The following is a 14658-nucleotide window of genomic DNA, read 5'->3' as shown; positions in this document are numbered from 1 at the left end:
TGATATTTACCCTTTAAGGCATCAAGCAACTGTGCAGCAGTGAACTGAAAACCACTAATGTAACCATATAGCAACATTCACAGTAACTGTATAGTCCTCTGTTAGCTGCTCTGTCATTTGGTGGGATGGGACTTGAACTTTGGGTGTTTATTAGCTCAGCAACAGAAACTAAGCATATAATCCTACACTGCCTTTTCTGTGTATGGTCAGTAAATATTTACCAATATTAGATCCACTAACATACATTACCCATACTAAACACCCTTTCACAGATTTTCTGAAGATCGTCACAGAAAATGCAGAGCAAGGCCAATAGTATCATTTATATAAACAACTAAAAAGAAGCCAGTTAAACCAAAGATTATTGTGCCTTTTGATGCTTTGTTGTTAGAACTTAACTCTCTACTGTTTATTAGTTCTTCTTCTTAATCTTCTATGCAGCACAGATATTAAAGTGAGGATGGATGCTGCAGTTGTTCACCATGAAGATAAACATTTTAAGGTCATGCCCAGCTCATTTTTCTCAGCTTGTATCATTATTTTAAAAATATCATATTTACTATATGCTGTAAAGAATATTTTGGTTTTCACAGTTTGTTTGGAAATGCACTAACAGACTAATTAAATGGAGACGTCATCAGACAAAGGTGTATTTATTCTGACATGTCTTAGAACTAAATTGCACATTGATTATAACTTATATGAGAACATGTTAATGAAGACACAATATTGATGCATTATAAACATATAAATATACAATTGAATGATTTTCTTTGACATAATAGTGCACATCTGTTGATGATTGGAAAATGTTTCTGTTTGAAAACTTCAATGTTCTAGCATCCGGCCAAAGCAAGAGATTTTCTTAAATCCTCCAGATGATTGTTTGCTTGTGTGATCATCATGCGGATGACATCCTTCAAATGAGAGAAAAACAATCACTGAATGTCTTACAGTAAAAGCATGGAAATCAGTAGTAATCAGAATCAGAAATCAGAATTTAAAACAAACCCCTGACCATCCAGATAATTTATTAAACTTAATTCTGTGCTATCATTACTCACTTTACAAGAAAAAATCTCAATGCTTTTGTGACTTCCATATTTTAAAAGTGTCAAATCTGAAGATGATCTCACCTGATTTGTTTCGCTCTTGTTTCTCTTGAACTCTTCTCTGGCCCAGTCTCTCAGATATGTGCGGTCAGACTCTTGAGGTATTTTGCGGATGGATCGAAGCAGATCTCTGTACACTCCCAAAACTTTCTGCCTCTGTAAAAACTTTATGCAACAAACACATAGAAACAGCAGTTTACTTTCAATGTTAAAACTAAATATATTTCAAAATGGGCAAGCAAATATATTTCTAATTTTACAACACATCTGGCAAGAAATGTATTCTTGCCCAAAATATATTTTAAAATTATGTTAAATAAAACGTAGTTTTAATAAGTATATTTTTGAAGTTAAATTTAATCAAAATCAAATTAAATTTGAACCTTTTTAAACCGGTTATGTTCACAGGTTTGTAACATAAACAAAGTTTTTCTTCCAAAGCGATGTGAATATTTTTTCTTGTTTTAAAATATATTTATTTTTAAAATTGATTTCAAAATATACAAAAATGGCCAAAAATATATTGAGGAAATTATATATATATATATATATATATATATATATATATATATATATATATAAACATTCCAAAATATATTATTGGACAATTTTTGAATATTTTGAAATATATATAAAAAAACTTAAACCAATAAAAATTATCTTTACTAAAAAAAAAACGCAATTAAATATGTTAGCAATTAAATGAATGAGTTTTTATTAAGTTAATCTAGAAAGACGAAAAGCATGCTGTTTGATAACAAAAGCCAGCAGCTAAAGTTGACGATGATAACTCTTATAAGAAGCGAGGCTGGCAACCATAAACATCCTAAAGTAAATTATATAATGAACCTGTTTTGTTTATTTAAATAAATTTAACAGTAATAAACAATCGCTTGAGCCCTTGTATTGCAGATGTTTAGTCACATTTAGTGGAGTTTCAGTCACTTCACACGTCCTCTGTGGAGATAAACAGTATAAAAGCAATCTAAAAACGCAATAGGTGTATTTAAAGTAAATACATACATGTCCTCTGTTGAACGCATGCGCATACAGACAAAAATAAACGAGCACGGACCGCACGCACGCGTGCTCTATAAAGGTCATACACTCATCAGATTGAACAGTAATGTGAGACGTCTAAAGCTGATCTGAATATTATTCGAATAATAAATTCACAATTAATTTACCTGTTTAAGATTCAGAGCAGCTGGTGGTAATCTGGAGGCGGCCATGTTGCTGAACACTGGAGGCGGGGCTTGTTGATGCAGAGGTTGTTTGTCATTGGTCAGAAGTAGTGATGTCTTACAAGCGACCTATGAAACGGAAAACTTTAGTTTTATTTAGAGTAACTTTTTATTAGAAATATACATAAACATATGGAGTAAAAATCAGTAAACATCTTCTCTTATCAAATATTAAAGATAAAGTCTCTTTTGCACAGACAAAAATATATATTATTTTGAACTTACCCTGTTTCAACTTTCAACGGATCTAATGTAATTTTATATATTATTTTAAACAGTACTGCAATGATTTGTATAAAGTAAGGGGCTATTCAAATTACAACGATAACTATATCTATACAAATATAGTTAAAAAAATTATATTAAAGAGAATAGCGGAGTTCACACAACAACTATAACGATAAAGATACAATGAACGATTACGTTGGGATCGCTTTCTGAACAATAAACTAATGACAACCAATCAAATCTATTATGCACGCGCATTCAAAATGACAGATGACTAAGCTCATAGAATCACTACGCTTGCGCGCCACTTGAACATCTCATTTGACTGGCTTGCTAAAATAAGGTAAGTTAAATACAACAAATTTTGCCCGTGTGAAATCGAAAATTAATAATTAGTTATATCTTCGATCTTCCCTCGAAGTTCCGAGAGTCCGCTCAGAGAAGCTGTCAATCACAGGTGTCAATCATAACGACACGCCCCGTTTCTATAGCATCAAATTACAAGCTAAAGTGAAACTTATCACAAAAATTACAAATTGAACATATATCAACGTGAAAACAACTACCTAAAAGGACCAAAACCCTCTTTAGGAAAATTTTATTGGAAGTATATTTATTTTGACCTGAGTATCGTTCGTTTGCATGGAAAGGGCGAGGTTTATGACTTGTACTGCAGCCAGCCACCAGGGGGCGATCAAAGAGCCCCCTGGTGGCTGGCTGCTTCACCCGGTTTAAGTGTTTAAATCATAGGTTTAAATCTACATATCAGGAATTAATGAAATATTAAATTTGACCAACATTTTTGTTGGACTAATAAAACCTCTGTTGTAACTAAACCTGCAAAATATAATTTCTTACACCACGGTAAGATTTTAAAAATTGAAAAGTGAGTTAAAGCAACACCAGAGAGGTTTTTTTTTTACCTTAAAATAACATTTCCAACAAAGTTTCAGTCGTTCATCCACTCGAAACAGTGTGAACGGCATTTTCATATTCGCTTTGCAGGCCTCTATCGGCCAAAACCGCACTAAAGAAGTTTCCAACCGTCGGATCGCGGTCCTGTAGTTCGAGTGAAAACTACAAAAACTTGCTTTACGGTAGACCTACAATCCAATCAGAGCCAGCTTTGCTGCAGTAGGCTAAATTATTTACGACAGTGGTAATGGACAATTCCGCTTCCAACCTGTAGGGGGAGCAAAGAGCAAAAACTCTTTAGTGTTGCTTTAAGAACGTATGCAAACTTTTAGCATCTAGAAAACATGGCTTGTATGGATGCTGTATAATATATTCCTCAAACAAAAAGCAGACATGGACAAAAAAAAATAAGGTTTGTGCTTAAGATGTTTATTGATCACCACCCCACCCTCTCCACATTCAAGACAAACTTACACTCAAAATACCTATAGCTGCTCTTTTTGGGAATAAGACCACCAAGTTTAATCAAAGAAATAGTGTTCATTACATTCATAGCTGCACAGGACATTAGATATTTAAAACAAACATTAATAAAAAAGACCCATGATACAAATAGAGTTGTTTTGTGACTTTTCTTGCCGACTTTGGTAGTGAAAGAGTGAAGAAACCAGTGCAGGTCTTCTGTTCCTTACACAGCTTGTTGACAGCTGTCATTAAGATATTGGTCATTATGTTACACAAAGGTACAGCAGGGGGAAATAGACACGCTAAAGGCCGGCAATCTGCTAACATACAGAAAACAAGATCACCCACAGGTTATTCCCTTAACATTTAAGACAGAAAAATTTACAAATTTACAACGCATAATTTATATATACAATCTGTGTGTGTGTATAAATAGAAAAGTACAGAGAAGAGCAACAATTTACAATCTTTTCTTTCAATAGCCAGTTTTATCAAGACTACACGGCCCTTCATAGTGTTGGTGAAAGAGAGATGAAATTAAAGTACCTGTGCAGTCTGACGATGGGCAAATCCACACAATCATAAATAAAACACATCAACATCAGTGGAAGGAATTATGCAACTAGCTTTAAAAAGTCTTTAAATAAGTTAAAGTAGTGTAAAAGTCCAGGGTTCCACTGCATCATTAGATCCTCAGGCACCAGACACGTGCATCCTCAACAAAATAATAATAAATACAGCCCAAAATGTGAAGACAGACTCGAGCATTCACACCAGCAGAGATGCAAGAGAGAGAGAATGTATAAAAACAAATCAAATCCATTTCACAAAGACACATCTGGCTTATATTTCACCCCAAAATTAATAAACAATATGTTACCTATTTCTAAGACTTTTACAGGACAAAATCTTATTTTAACACATAATGGATCTGAGCGTTTCACTTGTTAGTTTTGTTTGTGTTAATGCTAAATCTCTTCACTATAATACGATATTTTTAACTGTATAAAACAAAAACACTGCTATGATTTTATTTAAATGAACAAAGGCCATAATCTATAAACACAAAATACAGATTTCTTGTCATTTATATTAATGATAATTAAAGGGACACATGTTTAAAATATGGTACAAAAATTAAGAGTCAATAACGAGAATAAGGGGTATCACAAACAAAAGTAAATGTGATGATGCTGAAATCAAAATGCAACTTGATTTTTGGGGTGAAACGTGACCCAGATGTTCTTAACAACAGATGTTTTTTTCTCCATACGCTAAACATACACTAGGTCCCGACCCTGCTCCGCCCCGTGACCCTTTGAAGGGTTGACCGGCTCGTCCTCGTCCACCTCGTAGTCCTCACACTCGATAGGCTTGGGACAGCTGTACGGGTGTCCGTTATCGTCAAAGAAACGGCGGAAGGTGAATTCGTAAAAGGCGTGCTCCGGGTGCTTGCCATTCTTGAACCAGCGGTTGAGCGTGTCGTTGGGATTACCGTCGGCGTCGTCGCTCCACAGTTTGTCAGGGTCGACGGGGTCAAAGTTGGAGGTGTCGGTGGAGTGTATAATTTTTGGGATGTAAGGCGCGTGCTGTTGTTGCCTGAGCTCCGTGGAGAAGTCGATGGTCTTGAAGAACGGCTGGGCTTTGATTTCATCAGCTCCGTTTTTCCCGAGCCGGTCGTCTGGCCCGCGGCAGAGCTTGAGGATGAGATCGGTAGCCTCCGGACTCAGCTTGGCCTGTGGTGGGATGTGTAGGGCTGCCTGCCAGTTTATCACCTGTAAGAAATGCAGATCATCAATATGGCATCCCAAATTACCTTTCCACTATATCAGTGACTGGGCATTCCTGGTCCTGGAGGAACACTGTCCTGCAAGGTTTAGCTCCAATCCTAATCAAACACACCTAAAAGTAATTTCCAAGTCATCCTGCAACATTTGAGTAGATTTTTCAGGTGTGTTTGATTAGGGTTTCAGTTCAGGCGGCCCGCCTAAGCTTGGAAACCCTACCGCCTTAACTAGGTCGTCCAAAATAAATACCACCTTAACTAACAAATTGTCTGTGGGAAACCCTGGGGTTGGAGATAAACTTTGCAGGACAATGGTCCTCCAGGTCCAGGAATGCTCACCCCTGGACTATACATAACATTGACAGACCTACAAAGCAGACAAAGGCATTAAGGCACACTTTTTTTAACAAACAGTCTCACCTTCATTTGTGTCTCAAGAGGAGTTGTTGCCAGAAAAGGAGGCTGGCCGACCAACATCTCATAGAGGATAACACCCACACTCCACCAATCACAAAGCTGCGTGTAACCTGGGCCAATAAAAATTAAGCAAATACAACACTCTTTATATTGGCGGCACAACTGAAGGGACACAATTTATGTATGTTTTATGAATTGTCCAAAGACTGTCTTTAAAGTAAAGACCAGTTTACACTGTGTTCATGTTGGAACAAAAAAGGGAGCTTTATTATATTAACTCCATAAGCCACTATTTTAAAATATCAAGAACATTTACAATGGGTTACACTGGGTACACCTTTAGTTTGGATTTAGGCACTTATGTACCATCTTGTGAAAGCATCAATTTCTTGTTCAATGAGAGTCAAGTAAAAGATGTTTACCCGTGCGCAGCAGGACTTCGGGTGCGATGTAATTGGGTGTGCCCACCAGCGAATGTGCCAGGCAGCGCTGATGTTGTCTGGCTGCTCTGCGCTCCAGCGGCTTCAGTCGATCTCCACAGCGACAGTTAGATGAATCCTCCCACTCCATACTGAAGTCCATACTGTCCTGACGCACGTGATCACCTGACAACAAACACATCCGGTTAAATATCTCCCTGTGAGGACACCGTGGACCAGCTCAATTCAAATCCTTTATTAACATTAGAAACATATGATTTATTAATTATCGAGTGGCTCATTTGCTCACCGCTCTGGTAGTATTTGGAGTCGTGCGTCCAGCGAAATCCCGTGCAGAGGCCAAAGTCTGTCAGTTTAATGTGTCCGTCTCGATCTATCAGAATATTGTCGGGTTTGATGTCCCGGTGGATGAAACCCATTTTGTGGACACTTTCCACAGCACAGGTGAGCTCTGCGATGTAAAACTGGGCCAAATCCTCTTGAAAAATTCCCATTCGGATCAGTAGGCTCATCATGTCGCCGCCAGGGATGTAGTCCATGACAAAATACAAGTTATCTTTATCCTGAAAAGAGTAGTACAAGCGGACGACCCACTCGTTATCCGCTTCGGCGAGAATATCCCTCTCTGCTTTCACGTGGGCCACCTGGTTCCTCAACAGGACGTCTTTTTTACGGAGGGTCTTCATGGCGTACAGCGCTCCTGTGTCCACCTTCCGAGCCAAACACACCTCTCCGAACGCTCCGACTCCGAGAGTCTTGATCTTCTCGAACATGGATTTGTCCATTTTGGCACGTTTGAGGCGGATGTAGTTGGACTCCTTTTGGCACAGCATCATACGCATCTGCTCCTGCGCATCATTTGACAGTCCCACCTGCACACAAAGCACACAAATGAGACCCATTCTGAGAAAACAGTCACTTTTACATAAATACATACCCTCACATCACACAACAACACACACACGTGATTTAAAACACAGGCAGCATCCTTCACCGAACAACAGCAAAGCATGCAACACACACGCTTTTTCTTCAGTAATGTACTGGTAGGCATGTTGTTACGATTATAAAATATCTAGTCTAGTCTATAATTTGTTAAGAAATGCATTTATGAATATCCTGTGCTTTGAGCTTAACATGTTTTGGTTGCGTAAATGTGTAAAAAATATCACAGATATTTGGCAGATCCATTTTTTATCAGTATGTCATGCAGGCCCACGTGTGTTGAAGGACCGAGACCATGAAACATTTGAGAAAGAGACTCATACACATGCTGTCCAACTGACAGGATCTTACTTTACCACACTTGAGTGAAGATTACTCCAGAAGAAACCTTATGAAAGTATGAAAACCAGCTGATCAGACAGAGAAAAGAGAGAACATCCACAAACTAAGGAATACAAGGAGGCAGAAAAGGACAGAATAAATAGTTGCAGTCAGTAGGAATAAAACAGCAGAGCAGAGAAGCAAAGAAAAGTACGGAAGGAACGCATGCTAACCCGTTGCATCTCGCTCTCCAACTGTTTCTTCCTCCTGATCCTCTGTTGGTGATTTTTCAAGATGTTCTCCACATGCTGCTCCATGAAGAACTTGAAGGCCTGTGGCGAGTACATGGGAACGCCGTTTTCTCCTTTACGGTCCTCGTCTCGCTTGTTGCGCCGTACGGGTACGGGAGACGTCGTGATTTGTTTCTTTTCACGTTCCTCTGTGCTCTCGGCACGTTCGCTGGAGCAGGTGCTGTCGGCATCGTTGTCGTTATCCATGGCATTATCATCTTCTTTATTGGTGGATTTCGAGGGTGGGTCGTAGCCCGGCGGAGGGGGCTGTAGGAGGTATTTAGGGTAAGGAGGGGGTGGGCCCTGGTAGCTCGGGACTTCGGGGGCAGGCACGGGTGCAGGCGGTTCTTGATAGACGTTGGATGGAGGAGGCGTCTGCTGCATCCAGGGCGGGTGTGTAGGGGCCACAGCTGTGTGCAGCTCTGGCTTCTGCACGCGTGTGCTCTTTACGGGATGCAGGATAGGAGCCTGCGTGATGGCGGTGACGGTGGTGGCGGAAGGCTGGGAGCTGGGAACCGACGGACCTTGCCGGCTGCTGGACTGGGCGTTGGTGAAGGAGTTTGAGCGTCCCGGGACGTTGTGCGGCCAAGACGGAGGAACTTCTTGGTTACCGTTATGGCCGGGGGAAGTCTGAGACTGCTGTCTGACCTGGGGTAGCACTCCGAGGTTGTACATATCAAGGTTTTGGCTGTTGCGGTTGGGGACCAACATGTTCGGGGGAAGGTTGGCAGGGGAGCTGGACAGCATCTGCTGGGCTGTGGGGCTCTGCCTGTTAGACTGGTGCATGGGATACGGAGGAGGGGGCGGCTGAGGCTGCCGGCCGCCGCTACTCATGCCCATGTATTCGTTTTGTACGGTGCCATTCTGGGGCCAGGATGGGGGGAATGCGAATTTGTTGCCTCCAGAGTTTTGCATGATGATCGGCTGCCGACCCACAGGCACCGGACTGATGCCTCGCTGAGCCTGTGATGGATTGTTAATGTAGCTTTCGGGACGGGGCCCCTGAGGCACGGGTGAGATCCGGGGTACCAGATAGTCTAGGTTCCCAGAATACCGCTTGTTTGAGTTACTAGAGTCCCACGAGGAGGGAGGAGGAGTGATGCTACGCACCTGCCGCGAGAGGGGAGCGTTCACTCGCTGACCGCCGGCATTAGCGGCAAGATTTTGAGGAAAGCTTGCGGGTCGTGAGAGATCACCTTGAGGTCCTGGACTATTCGGGCGGTACATCATGCCGTCAGACATCAGAGCACTGTGTCGCTGTGGGGCCAGAGACTCCTTAGAGTCCTTCCAGCTCTGTCGACGCAACACAGGCTGCTGAATTTGAGATGGACCTAGACAGGAGAACAACCATATGTGAGAAACAGCGACATTAACCACCAAATAATTTTGAATCAACACTTCTGAATGACATTTCAGGGACTCAAAAGCTTTTTTAAGTAATGGTTATCTGCAATATGAACACAAACTGTTAGCGTGCAATGCTAGAAGAAAATGAGACATGCTACAAGACATGTTTGCCACATCTATCCTCACTGACAACATCACCACAGTTTAATTACATAAATCTATGCTGACATGACGGTGTGCCTAAAGAAAAAACACCGATATATCAGCCTATAATCGGCATCGGCAGATAAAATTATTTTTGGACATTGGCCGATTGTTTAAAAAAACACATCAGGGCAGATTATAACTGCAGGTTGTGCACTGTGCACTTTTAGGACTTCACACAACAAAATACTTTGAAACAAAAAGTAAAAATAAAACTATCGTTATATCGGTAGATGTCATTCTAAGTATTTTGAGCTTTTACGTAGTTGGATTCAATGCAATACTGATTAAGTTAGACAGTAAACTGAACTTCAAAATTTTTGGACTGCTGTAGCCTGTGTAAAGGGTCAAATCCACCAGATACAAACAACACACATTTCTTTTTGACGTACAGATGAAAAGTGCAGTTTTTTAATAGCACAAATAGCTATAAATAATTATATAAGCATTAAACAAATAATTAAGATTTAATAATTATAGGCTTCTGTGCACAAAATTCCATTCAAATTATAAAAAATGCCGTCAATTTAAAAAATTCAACACGCACTACTACAATAAACAATTTAACCATTTAAAGACAAAAGGCAGCAAATACCTGCTTGTTTTAAAGGTGCGTTTACAGGACGCACGACAGGGGCTGGGATCTGTTCCCTCCCAGGATCCTGGAAGTTTTTAAAGATGTAATCCACCGCTGCTTCCACACTGCGACTGTTTGTCTGTTTCAGAGCATGAACCACCAGCTCCTGTATAAACAACACACACGATGATGGGATGTCCACACACACCTACGGCTTTAAAACCTATAAAAATCATCTGAACACATTAATTTCTACACAAACTCAAATTATGTTTCAGACCTCCATGTTTAAAAGTTTTTTCAAATTTGTGAGTATGGAAACAGGATTTGTTGTACAACAATAATTATGATGTACAATAAATATCAAAATACAGTAAACAAAAAAAGATATACAAGTCTGTGTAATGTATTAGTCATCTTTACACAAGCCTCTGATATACTTCATTATGATTGGTAGGGTTTCAGCTTTAAAAATACCACTTTTACGATCAATGCTTTTTCAATAATGTGCTTACGTAACGTACCATACGGTTTACACTACACAGTAGTTCAAGTAAAATGATTAAATCATAACAATTGTATATAGTGGATCATATCATAGTATTACATAGAAGCACTGTAGTATTTCAAAACACATGATAGCAGATATGTTTACGATCAAAATGATTGTGCCCGCATTGATTGACAGGCATGTGCGTGCTCTTTAAAATATCTAAAGTATGCATCACTTGCTCTTCCACTATAACAGCAACCACAGCTTTCTCTTTCTAGCCGTACACCTACAGATCGAAATTTGTTGTCAATAAATATGTATATTCTTATAACACAACAAATGCATACATCACACCCACAGACAGTGAACATTTAAGTATGACATTGTGTTGTTGACTATCTTAACAAGAGCTTGTCTGGCGACATACCATGCCTGTCATTCTTCAAATAAGTGAAATTATAACATGACAGCAGAGAACATTCTTAAAACAAATGATCGATCTGACGTGTTTTGAGTTAACCCTCTCTGCATTTCGGCAACAACCGAATTTAACGAACCTCATCAAAACCAGCATCTTGCAGCTCCTGCAGCATGCGTCTGTTGATGTCAGCCGTATGTCCGCTGCTGATGCTTTTATTGGCAAATGGTATCAGTGATTCACGGATCTCCTGCAGAGCTTTGTGGTAGGGGTTTTTTGGGTTGGTGCTGCGCCCCTGTTGCCTGGGATCGTCCGACGGGCCCTTCCCAGCGTTCGCGTCGGCCTTGGGAGGATCCGACGGCCGGGAAAGGTTCCGCAGGCTTTCCCGGATCTCCTGCAGCATCTGTTGACTATTTCCACTGTAGTTGCTTGCAGGAAACGTCTTGGGTCGCATCTGTCTGTATCCCTCGGGTTTCTCGCCCCTCTTCATGTAAAATTCATATGTTAGGCGCCCAGGTAGTGAAGAGACTTCCGGGTGGAAGAGCAAACTGTCAGGATCTGAACCCGTCTTTACCTGGAGACTACAAAGAGAGAGATCACCGTATCAGTTTAACAGGATAAAACACCTCACAACATCTGTCAGAGAGAAGTGACCCATATATTAGTTATTCAGTATACCGTATTATTCTATATACCCACATGTCTTCGTGTTATAAGCTCACTAAACCTCAAACATACACCACTGTAAAAGACAAAGCCCATAAGGATCTGACTGTGAAGATGTTCATAACAGGACAGTGATAAACAAACCTCAAAACAAGGTGCGGCCCACCTAAACCAAACCCCTGTACATGCCAAAAATACTGAACGAGCCTGTAATTCCCAAAAATTCTGTCTGGCTTTCAATTTTTCATCTTTGTCATGTCTATAGTATAGTATATAACAGATTCAAACACGGTTAGCCTACCACAGTAGGTTCTAAGCCACACACATAACTTTAACCACATAAATAAGCCTTTAAATAATATGTTTTAACTAGCACTACGAAGAGTTTCGAGCGGATAATTCATGTATGAATCGGTGTAACAGGTGACTGAGGCCTAAAGCTAAGGCGATGGGTTAGCGCTATTAAAAGCCGGATAATATTCAAACAATTCACTTCACTTACCATTTATTTTGGATGCTGCATGATGTTTGTACGTGTTTCGATGTCTTCGCGATGTTAAATCACGAATAATCGCCTTGTTGTTCGTGACAGATGAAGTTATTCGGCTTCTCTTTGGTATTTACTGACTCGTCTTGAGTTTTACAACGGCTGTCACGCGCGTCACAAGAGCCCGGATGTAGTCAGGCTCCCGCCCCTCCCCCTTACGAACACTTCAAAACATACGATAAATACTAGTGATAAATGCAATTTTGCTGACGGTTCAATGGGAAAAAAGGACTACAAGTACAAAAATTATACTCGTAAAAATTATTAATAGCAGATAAATTATTATCTAAAGCAGCAAACTGAATGTTCCAGATTTTTATCCAGACGATTTAAGGTTACCAAATACATTTTTCTCTTTTCTTTTTTTATTCAGGCTAACCAGTCTGAATAACCTTTTTTCCAATAAACTTTTTATTGAATATTGCACATAACATCAAATGATATTAATCAAGATATAATAATTGGACACAACAAAGTGTATGAGGGATGCTTATAAAAATATACAAAGTTACATAAGATGGTCAGTATGGGAATAAATAATAATTGAAAATAAAATAAATTATATTACGTCATTGCTATTAGTTTAAACCAAAGTGAGAGGGTGAAAAAACGTATCTAAATATTATATTACTATTAATTGTTGACTTTATAATGTTATTTCATATCTGGTGTGTTTTAACAACTTTTTTGTTCATTTTCACCGTACTTTAGAGGGAATCAGCTATATTTTTTATGCAAAGCAAAAAAATTCAAACCTCTGACTTTAGCTATAAAATGACTTTTCTTAATAGCATTATCTAAAGGAGTGGAACCCGTAGTAGAAAATACAATAAATAAATTACCATTTCTTCTGTAATATCAAAAAGGTTGTTAAAAGAACTAAAAAAAAAAAACCTATATTGAAATTTCAGTGCAAAATATTGTAAAAGGGTATCTAATAAAACAAAACACTGAATAACTTATAACATTGTTTTCTACTCATCATAAATGTCCAGTAGATGGCAGTAATGATAATTAATATATTAAAAAGGCAAAGTCCAGTTAGTTTTTCTAAATCCATACCTGTCACACAAGAATAACTATTAGCTATGGTACGAAAATGTGGTATAAATTAGATAGTAAAATATATAAAAAGGAAAGAAAATTGAGTGAATTGCAGGTATGGCAGAATGATGCCATCTTATTAAAGGTGGGTTGCATGATCTCTTAAAGCCAGTGTTGACATTTGAAATCACCTAACATGCCCCTACCCCAAAAGAATTTGGACCTTTTGATAGACCTGCCCCAACATGAGTTTGTATAAAATATATAATGCATGCATGAAATATACAATTATATATAAAGGTTAAAACTAAATATATTTTCAAATTCAAAAAATATTTGTTATTACAATTTACTGTATACCAAAAGTATTGAGCATATATTTAAAACACATTTCTGGCCAAAGAAATTAATTTTTTTGCAGTATGGGCTGGGTAGAAATTGATTAAGTGGGGGACTCCCTTTTCCAAAGCGTTTCTCAAAAATCATGCAGCCCCCCCTTTAAGCAGATACCATGTATCTTCCTGGTGGGAATGATACTGATATTGTAAAGCTTTCTCCACGTTGAAATGTCTAGTTTGTGACTTATGGTACAGTTTGAGGATATAAGTATGGTAATTTCTTTCACAGTCTGTACCTCCATATGCAAATTACTCTTAAAGAATAGTTTAACAAAAAGATGTGCAATGCACAGATTATTTTAGGTCCTTCTCAGTAATAAAATGTATATCATATAACAGTGGTTCTCAAACTTTTTCCACGTGCGGCCCCCTTATGTACTGTGCATTTCTTCGCGTCCCCCCCCCCCCCCCAAAGAAAATGTATGACATGTAACATTTTATTTAAATAAAAAATATTAAATGATACTTTTTACTAAGTAGTGCTGTTGTTAAGCCTTATTTTTTAGGTTTAATTACACAGAATTCATGATAAATTAAGGTATTTTATAAAATGTCATAAAACAAGGGCCCCCCGGGCTCCATCTCGCGAACCACTGTCATATAAGATCACAAATGTTTAGTCCAATGGAAACGTTAAATTCAACTTCACTCAGTTTTCCTCATACCAGTCAATGTTGTGAATTGCTCTGGGGCAATTGACTTACAGATCCAGTTTTTCACCAACATGGGACTATTAAAAAGAGAGGCACTTTGCATTAACTATTTAGGCTACATGTGAATATGCGAGTTATGACACACAAG

The 14658-nt window shown here is 38.9% G+C and overlaps 2 protein-coding genes across 2 annotated transcripts; both read right to left on the bottom strand.

Annotated features, from left to right (window-relative positions):
* Positions 1–637: 637 nt before the first annotated feature.
* lyrm2 (LYR motif containing 2) lies at positions 638–2384 on the bottom strand. Its single transcript, XM_065268717.1, has 3 exons — positions 2300–2384; positions 1137–1277; positions 638–917 (listed from the first exon to the last, which is right to left on the bottom strand). The coding sequence occupies exons 1-3, from the start codon at positions 2342–2344 to the stop codon at positions 837–839; spliced, it is 267 nt and encodes an 88-aa protein (XP_065124789.1). The 5' UTR covers positions 2345–2384; the 3' UTR covers positions 638–836.
* Positions 2385–3918: 1534 nt separating this feature from the next.
* Positions 3919–12526, bottom strand: lats1 (large tumor suppressor kinase 1). The gene is made up of 8 exons (XM_065268723.1): positions 12371–12526; positions 11342–11783; positions 10310–10457; positions 8107–9494; positions 6897–7479; positions 6590–6772; positions 6171–6277; positions 3919–5739 (listed from the first exon to the last, which is right to left on the bottom strand). Exons 2-8 carry the CDS (start codon positions 11690–11692, stop codon positions 5239–5241), a joined length of 3261 nt encoding a protein of 1086 aa, XP_065124795.1. The 5' UTR covers positions 11693–11783; positions 12371–12526; the 3' UTR covers positions 3919–5238.
* Between the last annotated feature and the right edge of the window lie 2132 nt (positions 12527–14658).

Source organism: Paramisgurnus dabryanus, chromosome 12 (genome assembly GCF_030506205.2).
Source record: "Paramisgurnus dabryanus chromosome 12, PD_genome_1.1, whole genome shotgun sequence".
NCBI lineage: Eukaryota > Metazoa > Chordata > Actinopteri > Cypriniformes > Cobitidae > Paramisgurnus > Paramisgurnus dabryanus.
Note: the sequence above shows the minus strand (reverse complement) of the source record. Positions and strands in the feature narration are given on the sequence as shown.